General features: G+C 42.9%; 1 protein-coding gene across 1 annotated transcript; it reads right to left on the bottom strand.

Moving 5' to 3' along the window:
* Window positions 1-1,276: 1,276 nt before the first annotated feature.
* On the bottom strand, window positions 1,277-12,106 carry LOC311187201 (GMP reductase 1-like; the record flags this gene model as incomplete). The annotated part of the gene is given in 4 exon segments (XM_084258500.1): window positions 1,277-1,364; window positions 2,250-2,379; window positions 11,399-11,515; window positions 11,518-12,106. Coding segments are annotated over 4 exon segments (924 nt in total).
* Between the last annotated feature and the right edge of the window lie 7,656 nt (window positions 12,107-19,762).

Here is a 19,762-nt window from a genome sequence, read left to right as displayed (position 1 = left end):
TCCAAAATGTGCAATGATTAAACTTCATATGGAACTCTCTGAGTGTAACAGAGAAACCTACAAGAGACTCATACCTCTCTCCCTGCTGAGGGAAAGACTAAATTCTTGGCAGCTGTTACAAAGAGAAGAGACCAAGAGTCCCCAAGGGAAGAAACATGTGGCCCCAGAATGAAGGGTTGATGATGAAGCCTCACTCACAGGCAACTCAAATTAAAACTGTGTTTTGAAGTTCACAGACACATGGTAATGTGGCAGCACAAAGACAATTGTCGTTTTCTTTTAAAAATTACAAAAATCGTGGTGTGAGAACTATGGTAACCACACCTGAGGGGAGAAATCGTATACTGTCCAAAATTTATGATATATGGGAAAAAGTAATACATTTGAAAAGAAAAAAATTATAAAAAGATTCTCTATTTATGGTTGATATTTTGTAAGACTTTAAACTGTGTTAGTGGTTATACTTAAAAGAAGGTGTGTTCTTATTTTATCTACTTCCATAACAATTAAAGGAAAACATACAATGTTTTTTCTTTATTCTAAATTGCAAGGCATGTGACTCTGCTGGGGGTGTGAGGTTCTGGAACAGTCCATACAGGTTGCAATGGAATTGCAGGTGGGATGGGCTGCAAGTCAAGGAGAGCAGTAAGAGCTGCCTGTGGAGTCAGACAGAATGACTATGAATCCAGCTCTGTCGTTGGGGCTGTATAATGAGATACAAGCCACTTACCTTACCCTGTGCAAGCCTCAGTTTCCTCATCTGTAACACAGGATAATATTCCCATGAGAGATGGTTGTGAAGGGTAGAAGAGCAAATGCAGGGCACAGAGGCCAGAAACATAGATGATGTTATCTCTGGCAGACTGAAGATCCCCTTGCTGCTGCCATTTTCCCAGGATTATGGTCACCCTGTACATGTGAACACTGATCGCTGGGCATAGAGCAAGGACTTGATAAAATGCTACCTATTATAAGTGAGGTGGCAACATAGATGCATTGGTATGCCTTTTAGTAATGGGAATATAATTTCTTTCTTGAGGGCTCTCATAGAATAATTTGCAAATGAGTTGTACATTAATATAAAAGAGGAGAACGTGTGACATAAGTCTCAGCTGTGCTCTGGCTTGGTGAAACTTCATCACAGTCCTCATTACTGAGAAAGGAAGGCCCTTTTATTTAACTGAGCTTTGCCATGGGTCTGGAGCTGGGTTCAAGGATGGAGTGGAGGTTCTCTGGATGAGCAAGGGAGAAGATGGGGAGGGTGAGGGAAAACAAGTTAGCACAGGGCCTGGCTCTGCCCTATGTGTCTGGGGCTACCACTGTCCCCATCAGGCTTGAGAAGTGGCATATGCAGGTTGTGACAGCTGAATTTTCATGAATTACGCAAGGTAGATGGTAAACATTGCATTATTGAAACTTGAATTATATAAATAATTATTAATTTTATGGCATTGTAAATCCAGTTAGCAAGTGACTAAAAGGTCTTTCGTGAACACGGGTGCTAATATTCAGTGTCAGGTTGTTACATGGCTCCTCCACTGCCCAACACACTTGCCCATGATGCTTCCCTGCTCAAGTCCTACCGTGCACAGCCGCCCTAGCCCATGTCCTCCATACTCTCTTCCCCAGGCGAATCCAGCTGCACTGGCTTCCTGTCTGTTCCTGGAATGTAGCAAGCAAGCTCTCTGATCTCCAGCCTTTGCAGATGCTGCCCCACCTGCCTGCATGCTCATGCAACTCATCCTTTACTTACCTCAAGTCTAAGTCCAGAAGCCACTTTCCAAGGGCCCCCTGACCACGTTATATAAAATAGTGACTACCTCCCCCGGTCCCCTATCCCAGTGGTGCCTTGGAACTGGCTGGTACAGTATGTAAGAAGTGATTACTAAACTTTCAGGAAACTTGTAAGCTAGTTATTAAATACAATATTATTAAAATGTGAATTATGCAAATAATTAGTGATGAAATCACATCAACTTATATTAATAAGTAAATTAAATTATACTAAAAGAAAATGTAATAACTAAATGCTGAAAACTCATCACTTCAATACTCACCCTAATTATTTTTTTATATTTTACTATTATCCATGGTCTTCTATGCTTGGCACTTAAGTCTTTTGAACTAAATGAGTCTTTGTTATAGGATGCTTAGTGGCCTCCCTGGCCTCTACCCACTTGCTATCAAGGGAAATATCTCCTCCCCCACGGATGTGACAAGTAAAAAGGTCTCCAGACATTGCTGCATACCTGTGGGGTGGGGGCTGGGAGATGACTGCCCCCTGCTGAGCACCACTACTTCTGATGGAAATGCTATCCCATGGGTCTCTTTCCAACTCTGTTGTTAAGAGCTTCAAGCTGGAGGTGTGACCATGGAAATCTGCAAAGACAAAGTAGAGTTTAATTAATTGTTTTGTTTGTTGCCTGGGCTTAATATTAATAACAGTTTAAACTTCACAGTGTGTCATATCTGTAGCCAGTACATTTTGGAAAGCACAAAAAAATTGGGGATATGTTCTAATGATCGAAAACTATTTGCTAATTCACTAAAGAAGTCACGCACATCACTAAGTTTTGAGTCCCTCTTTATTATTTCACTTTCACCTGCCCTTAGTATAATCAAAAGTATCAGTTGGCATTCCTGTTGAAACTATCCTCCTTCGCCCATTACGTTCAGAGGGTAGCTATGGATACTAGAGTTTGGCAAAAATCAGAAAATCAGTAAGTTACATGAAATTCACAATGAAAAGCATTATATTACACATTTTATTATTTATAAATGGTGTGCTACAAATCTTTATGTAGTAAGCTTGATAATAAATATAGCACATATGTTATATAATAATATTCTATATAATACATACTCAGATGAAGTATGAAATCTATGATGTACATATACAGACGCATACTCTTGTCCAGGGAGCTGGTTGTTAAACAGTTACCAGCACACCACTGCCTTAAGCCTTTTATGCTTCATTCATTCACTATTCACCCCCATGTGCCAGCCCTATTCTAGGTATTGGAAATAGGTCAATCAATAAAACAACAAAACAGAAAAAATCCCCCACCCTTATGGACCTTGTGGAGCTGACATTTTCATGCAATGCTCTGTCAGTCACTGCAACCTTAAGCACTCTGCTAGGCCATGCATTTACTTGTTTCTTGTTTTATTGCACATCTTTAGTCATTAAGATGTATATTCCATGACAACAAGCACGTTTATGAAGGAATGGATCCGTGAATAACCATGTGCATGTGTGTCTCAAGGGAAGGAGCTGGGTTTCTTATCCAGGAAGGACAGTATACATGAGATGACAAAGCAAGACATAAGATTGAATTAATTTAGGAATAGGTTGAGCCTAGAGACAGAATTGAGTATGAGAATTTAAAGCCCTCTAGGATTTTCAAAAAATTTTAAATCCTCACACTGTCCACATAGGATTTGAATTAAGTGTTATATCCTAAGTGGCAGGTGACTTTGCTGTCACTGAGGTTATGCCTGCTGTCCACCCAGGGGAGTCTGGACATGGGGTAGTACAGAGGTGCATCTCAGGGTTAATTGCTCACCTTTGAATGTAGCTAGGGAGGCACGTGCTCTCAGTGAGTGCCAGCTCGAGCTGTGCATAGCAGAGGACCTCGAATTTACACCTAACACAGGCTGTGCTAGATCTTGGAATACCACCTAATGTAAAAATGAACTTGTGGACATCTTTCTGAAATCAGCTTTACTATGAATCAGGGTGGGCAGGATGTTTTAGACTGAAGATTTGATATAGAAATTCAGACAAAACGGCCACTGAAAGTTGGTGGGCAAGTCAGATTTCATAGACAAAGTTATTTAAACAATGAAGTTTTTCCTAAGGGCAACTATGGATGTTCTCAGATATACTCAGTTTAATAAGAGAGTCTCATCTCTGTTGCGTCTGCCCACACAGTCTCATAAAGGCTAGGCTTGTTCTGGGCACTGTCAACCTGTCTAGCATCAGAGTTCTTCATGGTGGAGGCCAAAAGTTCCCAGAAACTGGTATTCCCTCTGGAAGTGGTGGAGGGAAAATGCTGGAGAGTGCTAGAGTCAGGGTCCCTGGCATTGCAGGCATCTGTGGTTAACAGTTTAACCTAAGACAGGTTCTTTGTAATGAGTTCAACTCAAACTCACAAATGACAGACATGTGGTAAGATGAGAATGATTATTGCTGAAAAGCACAGAGAATTGGCATTGAATGGGGAAAGGAAGCTCCATTGGAGTAGGAAGGGGTTTCTGGGTTTATTAGGAGGAAAATTATGTGGGAGTCATCTGGACTATACGGGGGTATGGAGGACCACTGCATCCCACTGTTGGGATGGTTGACTTAGGAGAAGAAGAAGAGAGGAGAAATCAATACTACTCTCACAGAAGAGCCCAGAACATGGTAGAGAGACAGAGTTGATGTGAGTCTGGTTACTGCTAGGAAGTGTGGCCTAGCAGATCAAGCCACCTCCCACCGTTACTGCTGAGCCCCCGGGTTAGTGACTATGCCACCTGTTTGGCACTGGTGTGGGCTTGCCAGCTGGACAGCACCCAGTGGGAGAGGACTCTGAGCTTGCTCCTGAGGAAGCTCAGGAATGCTTATGGAGAATACCTTTGGATCAATGAAACAGGAATCCCAGTGTGAGTGTGTGAGAGAGACATTTTTTCTTGGCAAGCTGCATCCTTGCTGAGAAACTAATACTGATCTTGAAAAAGCAACTATTTCCCTGAAAGGATGAAGAAATGAGGACCATGCCAAAGGGGAACTTGCTGAAAAAATAGACCCAATTAGAGAACTTTCTCACTTTTTTTGTTATAAGCAGAGCAGGAAACATGGCATCCTGTTTCCTTCCTCACTCCACCACAGCCATGACAGAGGCAGAGGATGGGCTGGAGCTGGGAGAACTTAGAGGATGTGGGGGTCTTATAGGTGGCGTTGCTCATGCCTTGTCTGGGTTTGCCTTGATTACACAGCTCCAAGGTGATGGGATATAATGTGAGGTGGTTTATTTTGTGAACATTCTTAACTCTATTAAATTAAGTTAGAGAAACTCAGAAATGCCTGAGATCTCTCCATTCTGCCTTCTCAAACTCACAACTCTGTGAAGACAGGAATTCCATTCCAAGCACAATAAACCCAACAAGACACTCAATTGTGTCCCTCATCCTCTCCCACCTCCCCCCCCCACCCCAGCCCCAAAGTCTCTGGCACTTGAGCTTCCTGTTTCTGATGGAAACCAACTTGTTTCCATGCTTCCTCTTTAATTCCAGTTCTCCTTTCTCCTAAATCAGAAAGATAGACTCTCCTTGGGTGAGAGAGTATGATTACATCTCAATAAAAACCAGAGTTTGTTTCATTTAAATCACTGATGCTTTGGAAATTCATGGGGGCAATTGTCAAAAATGATGTCAGTGTTGGGGAGGGGGTGCCACAACTCATTTAAATGAGAGTGGGAGACAGGATGTTTAGCTCTGTTCAATAAAAAATTGCCACACCTCAAATCTCAAATATCCCTCATTGTACATTCACACAGATGAAAATATATCACCTGAGATTAGAATGCACTCATTTTGAAATACTCTTTCATTTATAAATATGAAACACTTTGCACAGTTTTAATAATGCTGTTTCTTCTGGAACATTGTGTAAAATCAAGGGAAGTTTGTACTTTGTTTCACTTGGAGCATGACCAAAAGTTGCTTCTGATTTTGGCAACTCCCACCACCAGTTGCAACACACTCATGGTATTAAGTGTGCCAGTACAACCACTCACCTCTTCTAGCTGCCCTTGCAGCTCTCATACTTAGGGCCATGCTATGTGTTTTTTGGTAGCAATATTCAGACCTGAGTGTGTATGTATTGAAACTCAGGTAATGCTACTATACCCACTGGCCCTTAACTGTGCCTTTATAACATAATTAGGCCATCTTATGAGGTTTTTAAAAGTTTGTCTAAATAGGATGAATTTCATCTCAAGATTTTTTTTAAAGATTTATTTATTTATACAAGCACTGGGTACAGTCAGAAGTGCAGGAGGGTGAGAGAATTCACCAGAGCCAGAGCGGGGAACAGAACAGGCAGACAGATGAAATACACTGCTGAGGGGAGCAGCTGGCACCACAGGAGAGGTCTGCACACCATGTAGGACCCTCGCTGGTGGCTGGGGATTGAACTGGCGCTGCAGAGGCTGCCGGCAGCTTCGTAGTCCAGCGCTCAACCGCTGCACCACCAGGGGAGGCCCTCATCTCAAGATATTAAGGGGGCATCCTAATTGATTCATGATAAGAAGGGGCATTGGCATTAGTTTGATAGAGTTGGGATCAACTGGTCTAGAAGTTCTAGAAGGTTCATTAGGTTTCTTTTCTTTTCTTTTCTTTTTAAGATTTATTTATTTATACAAGCACTGGGTACAGTCAGAAGTAGGGGAGGATGAGAGAATTCACCAGAGCCAGAGCAGGGAACAGAACAGCAGACCGACAAAATACACTGCTGAGGGGAGCAGAGGGCACAGCAGGAGAGGTCTGAGCGCCAAGTGGGACCCTCGCCAGCGGCCGGGGATCAAACCAGTGCTACAGAGGCTGCGGGCAGCTTCTCAACCACCGAGCCACCGCCACTGGGGAGGCCCTCATTAGATTTCTTTATGACTATAAATGATTTGCTTTATCAGTGAGAACAAGGGGGTTACAGAACTGCTTATAAACTCTTGGGGATTAAACTCTGTAGATGGTCTTGTTGGAACCAGTGCACAGGCTCTGCGGGTTTCCTGCCTTGATCCCTTTATGATAAATAGCAAATTCCATGTGTTCCTAGTCTATATTTTACCTTCTTGGGCAGAGGGACCTATCAGAGGTCAGAGAGTTGGAGTGCAGCTAACGATACAAAGTTCATTCATTTTGAAATATGTAGACATTTATGTATTTGACACTAAGTTACAGTGCCTCCTGATTTCCTGTGGGCTGACACACATGATGGTACCTTTTGGGATCCCTGTATTTCGCCTCTTATTTGGAGCCTTTCAAACAAAACTATTGCTTCTTTTTTATTTTAACCATCTCACCAGATTTAAATTTTATCTCCGCTTTATGCTAACATCCTACCTCATTTCTGCTAGTGATATGACTATTTTGTGCAGTGCAGAGGAAGTGCCTGGTGAGATAAATAGGAATGTATATCCACAATTTCAGTTTCAAAGAAATTGGTGCTATTCTCAGGTTAAAAGTATTGCCACAGTATTTACTCAGTTTTCCAATTATAATTCTGATCTTTGTGGTAGAATTTTAAATCTTGTAGCTGGAAAGGCAGTTCAACATCATTTCTCTTCATTTATGTCCATGTTGTATTATTTCAACATAATCACACTATAGTTGAATGATTTATGTTTATAGTATGTCATTTATATTTGAAAATGTGCACACAGATATTGCAATAATTCTAATAACCGCATTTCACTCTATTTTCAGTAGCAGGAAAATGCAATATTCCACCACATTGAGTTACAAAAGCTACATAATGTAATCTTACTGGAACATTTATTCAGTGCCTAATCTGTGCACTGTCAAAAAATTTTTCATTGTTATTGGAAAATTAAGACTATAACAAGCCTTACATTGGTATATATATATATAGCAGTTTTATATTTCCAGTAGTTAAAGCTAACATAATAAATAATTCATTTTTTTGGTCTTTGTTAGAGGGAGGATTAAAAACAAATCCATGTGATTTACATTAGTATCTGAGGTCTGCTAATTGCATAAACTTGCATCATTCAAAAGGGATATGTTTTCATCCCTTTTCATAGTTGGAGTCCCATAGTCCAAGCATCTCAAGCTGTGTACATGAGATGGTCTAAGCATTTGCCCTTTAGAGCAGTTGAAGTCAATTATGTTGAGGGAAGGGTTCATCCCGGAGTTGGCAAAGTAGATGTGGGGTCTGACAAATTTTACAAGCCATCTGAAGATACAGTAATATCTTACCACAAATCCCCTCCAATGACTACATAATTGTCTGGTTGTTACTGCAGAGCACCAATTACCCCATGGTTTCCATGGGTTAAGAATTCAAGAACTGCCTGATCAGGGAGTTCTCTCCTGCAGTCACAGACACAGTAGCTGGTATTGCTGCCTACATCCAGTGGGCTGTCTGGAATAGGCAGGGACTAGCCAGCCATTTCTTTCTCTATTCTTGTGGTCTTCAGCTTCTTCAGGTGCTTTCTCCCTGGGATTAATTGGGCTTTCTCTCAACACAGTGGCCTGGGGGCTGTAGGATTGTGTGTATGGCAGCTGAGGGCTCCAGCGTCAGTGTTCCAAGAATGAGACAGAAACTGCCAAACTTTTACTCCCTAATCTCAGAAATCATGGTCATATTTCCCTTATTCTATTGGTTACAACTGAATCAAAAGCCTACCCAAGTTTATATAGCCCCTTAAGGCTAGGGATATAAGCCACACTTCTGGGAGGAGTGTCTGATACTAGATAGGAGAGGTTGTGGGGGTTTGCCGTGGGGCGCAGGACAATCCCACTCAGCTTGGGATCCCCCCAGTTGCTGTCCTGCTGTCACATCCTTTTTGCTTCTGCAGCAATAACCCAACTTAAGGTTTGACTCCATCCCAAATTGAAAGCAAACCTTTGAAGAAGAAACCTCATCTTTAACCAGACTACACTGTACTAGTGCACATGACCACAGATTACATGAGGCAGGGCCATCTTTGAACAGGATTGAAGTATATTTTCAGTTAAGGATGCAAATAAGGGACAGTTGTGTATTTTCCATGGCCAATCTAGATCCACCTAATCCTCTCCAAAGTTTCTTTTTCCTCTCTGAATATTGATATTTATTTTGTAGCAGTGGATAGCTACAACTATATGATATAGATTAGACAGAAATTTACTTGTAAAAGTACTTACTGTTTAAAAACTAAACATGCAATATTTGAAGACAATTGACATCAACACGCTGCCTTTTTTCCTGTGTCTTGCATCATTTATTCATGCATTCATTCACTCAAACTCCAAGCGCACTTAAGTGCTAGTCACTATGTTCAATACACCTCATACCTAGGATAAAAATGTTGGATTTGTGACTGATTTTTTTCCCATACTCTGCACATTTGTATTGATACTTTAAAAAATAATATCTGTATCCACTTCAACTCTTTCCATTGCAAGTGTCACAATGTATTGACTTAATAGAGCTTGTTGGAAAGCTAGATAGCACAACTGGATCTAGGGGCCTGTGAGGTAATTCACTTGTCAGTTCTCTCCCTGCTCGCTCATCTTTTGATTCTGCCTCTGCCTCTGGCACATAACATGCTAAACCTCTATTCCCACCTGCTGCAAATAAGCTGGCCAGTACTGAATATGGTGGCTAATATCCTCCAGCTCTGAGGACTCCATTCCTCCTATTTGAAATTAAAATTTCAATAGGCTCTGCTTGTGCCCTATCTCCATTACCCCTAGAGCCAATCCCTGCGGTCACTGGAATATGCCAGAACAATCTGTAAGGTGAGAAAGTGTGGGATTGCATGGATAGCTGTTTCATGCCCACTGAAGGGCTGCTCAGGCTAACCTTTTGCTATTTTTTTCTGCCTCTGGTCTCTCTTTTTTATAGGGAAAGAACAAATGGTGTAGTTGATTTATCAACATGCCAAAATTAAAAACTCAAGGTACTGGGGGTAATAGATACTTTACATATGGAGGGGTGTTTGGTCGCATGGTACTTGTTAATCACAACTGATTCACATTTGGTTTAGGCACTCGGGAGTATCTAGGTGTCAGATTTTATTAGGAAGACATGTGGGGGCGCGGGGCTGAGGGAGGAGGGGCGGGGCTGAGGGAGGAGGGGCGGGGCTGAGGGAGGAGGGGCGGGGCTGAGGGAGGAGGGGCGGGGCTGAGGGAGGAGGGGCGGGGCTGAGGGAGCAGCAGGCACAGAGAGAAGAGACCTTCTGCTGCACCACATGCGCTCTAGCTCCATGCCCCCTCACAGGGGCTAACTCCCACGCTCCTTGCGGGTAGCTCCCTGGCCGGGGCTTAGAACTCAGGCTGCAGCGGTGAGAGCGCTGAGCCTAACCCCTAGGCCATCCTGGAAGCCCCACCAGGGGCTTAAGTTAAATGGAGCCTTTAACCTTTATTAGGAGGCTTCAGGAGAACTACTGACAGCTGCTTCTCTAGCAAGTCAGAAGAGACTACGGCTGCCCTTCCCTTCCCTCAGTGATCATCACTGTCTCTTCCTAGAGCCCGTGGGCGCTGAGGGAAGATGGCTTTGCAGCGGCACCTCCATGTCTTCATCGGTGACAAGAGGGGGCAAAGTATGGGGATTTTTCAATTCTAAAACAAGTATTTTTCATTGATGAATCAGAAGAAAAACCTACACAGTTCAGAAAGTAATCAGGATTGTACTGATCCTGAAAGATTTCTTTTGTGATGATCATGTGTAAAATCAATATTTAGAAGTTTCTAGAGATTTAATTATGCAGACTTCTGATGTCCTCATAGAATAATGACTGCTCTTAGCGAGCTGAAGAGACTCAAAAACAACAAAGTAAATAATCCAGTCACAAAATGGGCAGAAGAGCCAAAAAGGAACCCCTCCAAAGAGGAAATGCAAATGGCCAACAGGCATATGAAAAAATGTTCAACATCACCTGCAATCAGGGAAATGCAAACCCAAACCACCATGAGATACCATCCTACACCAGTGAGAACGGCACATATTAAAAAAACTAGCAACAACAAATGCTGGCGAGGTTGTGGAGAAAAAGGAACTCTCCCGCACTGTTGGTGGGAGTGCAAACCGGTCCAACCACCATGGAGAGCTGTGTGGAGATCTCTGGACCCACCAAACATAGAGCTTCCATATGATCCAGCAACTCCACTCCTAGGTATCCACCCAAAGGACACAGAAACACCAACTCAAAAGGGCACCTCATCCCTATGTTTATAGCAGCACTGTTTACAACAGCCAAGATAGAGAAACAACCCAAATGCCCAAAAATAGATGACTGGATCAAGAAGATGCGGTCCATATACACCATGGAATATTACTCAGCATTCAAAAAAGATAAACATATGCAATTTGCAGCAACATGGATGGCGCTGGAAGGGATCATGCTCAGCGAAACAAGCCAAAAAGAAGACGAAAAACACTGGACGGTCCCACTCATAGCAGGGGGAAAGCACCAAAGCAGCAAAGCACCTGTAGTCCATGACCTTAGTATATCCTTTGCACTTGTTTTCTTCACGTTGTATAGAAGAAATGGATTAAGTAGAAGAAGCCATACATTTCTGGGCATTAAAGAATAGTTTGAGTGGTTGTTCAGAATCATCTTGGAAGGTGCAGTGATTTATCTCTCCATATCCTCCAGATATTTCTTAGCTTGTAAGTGTCTTCTAGTACCGCCGTCTCTTCTCCCATCAGTATACATTCTGTTTGCCTTCCTTGCTCCTAGAAGAGAGATGATGTGCCCCTTGAGGCTGTGGGCAGAGTCTGTGCACTCGATCACGGCGCTCAGCTAGGGGTAGCCCACCCGGTCTTGGTGCGGGTGGTGCACACAGAACCAGGCCCAACTCCCACTTTGATTATATCTGCTCCAGAAAGAATCAGCTTTTCCACCATCTCGCCTGTCACCACGTTCCCTGCCATAATAGTGTGTTCTGGAAATTTCGCACGGACGAGTTTCACAAATTCCACAAAATGCTCTGAGTACCCATTGGCCACATCCAGGCAAATAAACTTGACCTGTGGCACAGCTTCCAGGATGCTGCTCATCTTCTCTAGATCGTTCTTCCCACTGCCCGAGCTCACGGCTATATGCGGCAGGCATTCTGGGTGATTCGCGGCAAAGAGCTTCCAGTCATCCAGGGTATAATGCTTATGAATGGCTGTAAACATGGAATTCTGTGATATCACCACTGCCATCTCGAAGGTCCCCACTGTGTCCATGTTGGCCACGATGATGGGAATCCCTGAGTAGGTCTGCTTCGAGTTCTGGAACGTGAAGTTTCGCTCCAGATCCACCTCGGACCGGCTCTTGAGGCTGCTGCGCTTGGGTCGGAGCAGGACGTCCTTGAAGTCCAGCTTGAGGTCCGCGTCGATGCGGGGCATGGTCCTCTGGTCTCTCTTAACTTTATTATACCATACCCCAGCATTGGATTCATTCTTCAGAACCTTCATCATGCACGCCCCTTCTCAAAAATCTCCCAAGAATCCGCAGGATTCGATTTCCAGTATATAATATCCCCCCATACCCCATTCTAGCACTTCCACAATTGCCCAATTGCCCTATGCCCAACCTCCACTCCCGATTGATTCTTCCTTCACAAAGTCTTATTACAACCTTTCAGCCCCTATGCACTTGCTCACAGTGTTTCCCTGGCCCACTTGCCCCCATTTCTGATTCCCCATTTAGTGACCCTCTTGGCTCAAAGCCTCTTTGATCGCCTCATGCCAGAGAAAAGGGTGAGTCTCAGAACAGCACACCCATTCCGATTTTTACCCTCTTTCAGGATAAATCCTGTAATTCCAGACACTTTCTCACAGGACCCATTTCCACCTCTCTTATCACCTCGTTGGCTTTTATTCATGTCAGTTATATGACTGTTTATATGTTAAAAGTCTAATATAATATAAATGTAAAATGTCTGTGGACATGGCAGGAAAGGCACATAGCAGCAGGCCCTCAGGATTATATGGACTCTGAACAGAGCCAGCTCCACCTGAGCACATCATGGATTCAGCAGAGAACATGAAGCCAGGGCAGTGGGGTGGGAGTGGGGAGTATCAAACTCATCCGCTGCCCTTGGATGTGCTCTGGCAGGTTCCTTGTGGAGAAGCTTGAGTTGTGTAGACAGCTCCAGTGAAAGACCAGCCCAAGGTACAGAACTAAATAGACTTTGGATCCTGAGGCGGGTAGCTCAGACAATCTTACCATAATTTACTTTCAAATTGTGAAACAATAAAAGGTCAGGAAGGACACTTGACAATTGAAAAAACTATATATTGTTAACAGTTCTTCTTTTAAGTCAATAAACTTGGATAAGGGATGCTTTGATGGATTTAAGTACTCCTTTGAAACATTTTCTTCTGCTATAATAATCCATTCCATTGTGTTATAAAGTAATTATAATCACCACTCAGAGTCCCAAGGCAGAGCAGAATAAAAGAAGTATTTAGAGCCAGAAGTATCAGAAATACCTTACAGGCTGGCTTTCTGCTTTTTAAGCACTAGAAAGCAACATGTCTTTATACTATGATCACCAGGACAAATATAGACAATCCTTGAGATATGACTAGACCTGAAAGGTGTACCATGAAGATGTGACACAAGACTGAAGAGCAAAGGGTTCCGTGGATGACCCATTTGGAGAAGGAAAGTGTCCCTGGTCAAGAGAGAATTAGCAATGGAGCAAAACAGAGAAACAAGACTGGAGTCTCTATTGAAATCTCAGGGTCTCCTTCCCTGGGCAACAGTGTGTCTCTCACTCTTGCTGTTCCCAATGCTGGAAGAGGGTGGGTGAAACAGCCAAAGCTAGGGCCAGGCTGGTGCCTTTCACAGCCACGGAAGGCTACGAGACCATGATTTGACATAACCAGGGAGCAAGTGCTTGACGAATTCCATGTCTTAATGTATGCTTGAAGTTCCAGAAAAGGTTGGGAAGACACACAGGAAAATGTACACTCCAAGTTTCCACATCTGCTTAGGAAAGGAAAAGCAGCACCCATGGTTGAGAGGGAAGGGAATGTGATTTGCAGAGATTGCCCAAAATTCATCAGATCCCATATTACAGATTTCACAGTGTGTAGTGTAGGTATTTCCCCTTGCATAAACTTCTTGCATCAATTTTCCACAAGAGTATTTCTCCAAAACTATAGAATTTAATAAAAATAGTAATTGGAGGAATTTATGGAGCACAGCAACAATCCATTGCAAAACAGAAACAGTGCTCTCAACATGGAGCCTGGGCAGGCCTGGAAAGCACAAATAGAGTAATGCTCAGTCTCCCATGTCACACCTTGCTGCACCAAGTGTGGCCCTCAATTCCACCCTTGTGCTCTTGTCTGTGTGTTTGTATTTACATTTTTATTTATATGTCTATTGAGGTAACTTTAGTTACTACAGTAACTGTAGTTACTGTGTAGGTTTCATTTGTAAAATTTCTCACCTCAGTGTCTGTATACCCAACATCCAGCCATGATCCACCACTAAACAGGAGGCCCCTCTACCCTTCCATCCCCCTCCTTCCTCTCTGGTAACCACCATTCTGTTGTTAGAGTCTAAGCTACCACATGCCCTTGGGAATCCCCTTTGGCCAAATGAGGAAGAGAACGTGAGCCAGAGTTGGGGGGAGGTGGCAGTCTACGCTTGGGTTGGCGGAGACGGGACTTCAGCTGCCTTGAGACTTCACTCAGAGGTGATTGTGAAGGACAGTGGGGTTGGGGTAGTCTCCTGGCATATAGGACATCAGTAGGTCACTTCTTATGAGGGAGGTTATAAAGAGACTGGTCAGCAGTTAGTGACAGGCTGCAGGAAGTAAGACTATAGCCTCAGAGACAGGGAACAGTAGGGCAAGGGATGTGGATGTTTCTACCAGAACTGTGTTTACCAAAAAGTACCCTTCACAGAGAAGGATCTTTTTTTTTTTTTTTAAGGGAATCCCTGATTTTAAGGGACCTCACATAATACTTTCATTTTTTTAAATAAAGATTTATTGATTGATTGATTGATACAAACACTGGGTACAGTCAGAAGCACGGGAGGGTGAGAGAATTCACCAGAGCCAGAGTGGGGAGCAGAGCAGGCAGAAGGACCGAAGTGCGCTGCTGGAGGGAGCAGCGGGCAGCAGGAGAGGTCTGTGCGCCATGCGGAACCCTCCTCCAGTGGCCGGGGAGCAGCCAGGGATCGAACCTGCCATGCAGAGGCTGCGGGCAGCTTTACAACCCAGTGCTCAACCGCTGCAACACCGGGGAGGCCCCAACCGCTGCACCACCGCCACCGGGGAGGCCCCACAGAAAAGGATCTTGTCAAGCAGGTAAGTGGGCAGTCTAACTCCTCCCAGGAGCATCAGCCCTGTCTGTTCTCAACCCTCAGGGAGCCCAGTCAGGGTACCAGGAAGCTTGGTGTGATCACTGGGTTACTTTGGGCTTCTAAGACCAGTAAGATGGCAGACAAAGAAAGGAAGTACTCTATTTGGGGGGCATTTGACCCTGACCAACACATCAGCCTCATCTTCATCCCTGCACACCCCTGACCTGAGAGAAGGGAGGAGCTTTAATCCAGACATGATTGAAGTGTACAAGTGGGACTAGGCTAACTCAGCCTAGAAAATAATTGTCTAGATTATAACATGTCTGACGGGTCACTAAAGCCGGGAAAGATTGAAGGCTAAGGTTGGAGAAAAATAAAGCTGTTTTCTGTTTGTGTGTCATCTGGTTGAGCTTTTTTCAATAAGCCAGCTTTTAGCATATTATTGAGAAACACAGAGGGACATCTCAGAAGGAACAGCTAAAAGACAAGAAAGAGGTTGCCTCTGAGAGCATGATCTGGAGTTGGAGAATTTTATTCCATGATGCATTTTGCTCATATAATTTTTAGAACTATATCCATGTGAGACTGAAAAAAAAAATTTTTCATTTAAGTCTAGCAAATGCTTTTGTGTGAAGAGGAGGGAAAGGCCGACATGGAGAAACACAGAATGGGCTTGTGCTAAAAATTATAGAACATAATTTTTGAACCAAATAGCCCTTTTAAGCTTCTAGATCAGATTTCCTAAATGGCAGTGCATGGATAGGGAGTCCTTCAAGGGGCTTTGTAGCCAACATGAGGATTTTGCTTTTAAAATGTATGCTTGTACATTTTCTGGGAGGGAGGAAGACACTTAATTTCCATTCTTAAAATTCTTGAAGTTTAAGAATTTAAGTTCTTAAAATTCAAACAATGAATTAAGAACTACGGCTCCGTGTTTTTTGCATAAAGTAACAACAAAATAATAACAACATTTGTACAGAATGTGCATGTTTGATAAAAGTGGTGGAAAGATAGATCCTCCACAGCATGTTTGCAGAAGTTGTCATGCAAGGATGGGTGGGATCATGGGGGTCGACAGGACTTTCACTTTATCCATATTGTTTGGATTTTTTAAATAATGGGAATATAGTCAGCACTACTTATTAAGCTAAATTATTTTAATATTGATCCTATTGATTCTTCTCATTTTATAGTTGACAATATGAGTTTCAGAGATGCAGCTTCACTGTCTAAGTCATACACTTTTGCAGAAATGAGACAAGATGCAAATCGCTCACATTTCACCCTCACACTTGCCTCATGCCCCAGTGTCATTCCAAGCTGGTTTAAAGGCATCTCTGCTACCCTTTGGGTTGACCTCTTTGCCAGGCACATTTTAAATTATTTGGTTGTATCATATGTATACCTGCACGTACAGTTATGCAAGCCAAATGGCTTTACAAATATCATCACAATGCCGTCACCACTTCTTATACATGGTTAGAAGGCGAGAATAAAAGAAAATAGTTTACACAGGATTTTAGTGTCAGACATTCTGGAGCTTTTGATTAATGAACTCTTCTTGTCTTATGAGACCAAGCTGCCTGCTCAGTGTGACAATACAGGTAAAATGTACCTGATGAGAGTCATAAACTGGACAACACACCCTGAGTGATAAAGAGTAGGGCTCTGAAGTCAGACTAACAGCTTTGAATTCTTTTTCCATTTACCTGTGTGTAACTTGGTGACTGTTGCATCAAGTTTTCAATCTCCCTGAGTCTCAGTTATCTCATTTAGAAAATGGGAATATAATAATACCACCACTTAGGACTGTTGTAAAAAGTGTAAAAGCAGTTAGCATATGTATGGCATCATTTAATGTTAGCTGCTATTCTTAGCAAAAGGGGGTCTCCTTCTCAGGTACAGAACAGCTTAGAAAAAGCTGGAACTCTACACGTGGAATGGAATGTCAAACAACTCCCACTCAAACAAGATTTCAGCCTATGTGATCCTAATTAAGGGAAAGATGGCAAAGAGGAGCATTTCAGGGAGAGCAACCCCCAAACCCTCTGTTCTCCCTCTCCCTTGTGGCCAGTTCCCCTTGCAGACAGATTCCATTTTGCTTATTCGCTTTATGATTTGATCGGATCAGGGTGGGTAAAACAGATGCTGAGCCCCAAAGGGTTGCTATGGAGAAGAGGCAAATTTTACAGTCTCTTCCAATCAGTTACTGACGAGCACGTTCCAAAATCCCTGCCAACTGCTGCCAAGTGCGTCAGCCTCTTCATGGCTGTACTGTGGCATACCTCCCTAGCCCAGGGCTTCTCCCACTTCAGGAGGCATGAGAAGGATCAGGTGTGGCTGAAATTTGGATTTAACAGTCTAGCATGACTTTTGCTAGCTGGGTTTCCCAGTGTGTGCCTTCTGACCACTTGCTTTGAAATCACCTGTTGACTTGTTGAAAAGTATAGTTTCCTGGATGAGCAGATAAACATTAAAGTGTGAGAACTACCAGAAAAGACCTTTGCAACTTGGCTTCTTGTGGGGCAGAGCAAATGGGCAATGAGGTTATGGGGAGTCACTGTGTTGTAACAAACTAGGCACAGAGGAAATCTGATTGTACTGATTCCTCCATGCCCTTGCCTAGTGGGATCAACTCTCAGGAGCTAACAGGCCTGCCTAGTTTTCGCTGTTGGAGTCTAACTCGGTAACTCAGTTGCACTCTTCCTTCTCTCCTTGAACAATCAGACCACTGAGCCAAGAGTTTCTTGATGGTGTTGATTTATCAAATAAGTCACATCAATCTAAAATGATCCCAGTCAAGAATCATGTGTTATTTATTGATAACTTTAGTTAAGAAGAGCTCATAAAAATTTCAATACTTGCTTAATGCAAGCAGAGGGTGACATTTTTATGATGCAATAAACTCTGACTCTCCAGCACAGCAGAGCAGGTTGCATGAGCACTGATGGATCCTTGCAGAGACCAAATCTGTACTGTTCAACATTTCTAATAAAATTATAATAGTGAAAATCTTTTGCACAGGCTAATGAGATTTTAAGTGAGATCAACTAGTCGCTCACATGAAGGTTCTCTGGTTTTAAAATGAGAAGGCCAAAACCAATATTTAATTCACTCATAATAAAAGAAATGCAAATTCCACAAGACCATCTCTCACCTCTTAGATTGGTATAGACCATGAAGTATGATAGACAAGAGTCTTGTGCTGAGAATAGAAATTGAAAGAAAGTTTTTAGAGGCATGTCTATCAAAAATTTAAATACAATGAAATAGACTCAGCAATTTTGCTTTTAGGAATCCATCCTACCTTTAGAATCAATGTGCAATGATAATTGTTATAGCATTGTTTATAGCAGCAACCTCCTGGAAGCAATCTAAATGATCATCAATAGGCCCAGTGAAATACATTTTTGTGTTTTTATACACTAGAAGACCATTCAGTAACTAGTAACAAAGAGCTATATCTAAACAAACTAATCTATAGAACTACAGTTAAGTCGTAGACAAACTTGTTATAATTTAGATTGCAGGCACAATCCTGGCCTCCGCATCTATTAGTCAGTGAATCATATTATATAGTTACCATTGTGTCCTAGTTCTATTGATGCAGAATATTCATTCCAAAGAGGTTAAGTAACTGATCTGACATCACCCAGCTGCCATATAGCAAAGTCAGGATTCAAACCCAAATCACCAGACACCAGAGTGGTGTCCATTGTGGTGACCATTTTGTTAACATTAGTGGCAAAAACATTTTTATTGCTATGCACACACACACTTCACACAGTGATACATGCACACTCTCTCCCAAAAGACAAATATGAAAACAATGATGGGGTTGCCTTTGTGGTGATGAACTTGAGTCTGGGGATCAGTGGAAGGGAGACCTGAGAGTTGTGTTTCACTCTTCAAATTTTCTTTTTTTTTTTTTTAAATGTCTGGGATTTTTTTTTTTTAAGATTTATTTATTTATTTGTTTATACAAGCACTGGGTACAGTCAGAAGCTCGGGAGGGTGAGAGAATTCACCAGAGCCAGAGCGGGGAGCAGAGCAGGCAGAAGGACCGAAGTACACTGCTGAGGGGAGCAGCGGGTGGCAGGAGAGGTCTGTGCGCCATGCGGGACCCTCCTCTGGTGGCTGGGGAGCAGCCGGGGATAGAACTGGCACCGCAGAGGCCGTGGGCAGCTTCGCAACCCAGCGCTCAACAGCTGCGCCACCGGGGAGGCCCTCACTCTTCAAATTTTTTAATGAAGTTTTCAGTTATTTGAAGGAAATGGATAGGCAAACCAGATGATTCACTAGTCACTGGGAAAGAAGAGCTGCTTATTACAAACCTATTGAGTAGTAAGTAACAACAGCTCTCCTTGACCTCAGACACCAGCACTGAAGCTGTCAGCATCCTCAGGGCTGTGCATAGAGCTCTCTATTGTGCTTTCACTATAGAGGAAAACTGGGAAGAAGCCTCCCCGTAGGTATTCTCTTAAAGGTCAGATGTCACCGCCAGCTGGTGTGGGTTGTCCAGAGCCTCCAAATCCCTAAAGAGAAGAAAACCCACAAAACTCACAGAAAGCCGAGACTGGGTTTGAGTTTGTCTGATTCCAGCAAAGAGAGAGTGAAGCATTCTGGGAGTTTTACTTCTCTCTGAGATGCTCCGTAAGACCCCTTCAGAGCAAACACTCAAAGATAAAAAGAAATTTCATGGTAACCATGCAACTTTTCAAGACCCTTGGGAGGTC

The sequence above is a fragment of the Talpa europaea genome (genome assembly GCF_964194135.1).
Source record: "Talpa europaea genome assembly, chromosome: 1".
NCBI classification, from domain to species: Eukaryota; Metazoa; Chordata; class Mammalia; order Eulipotyphla; family Talpidae; genus Talpa; species Talpa europaea.
The sequence above is the reverse complement of the archived record's forward strand: the minus strand, read 5'-3'. Positions and strand labels throughout refer to the sequence as shown.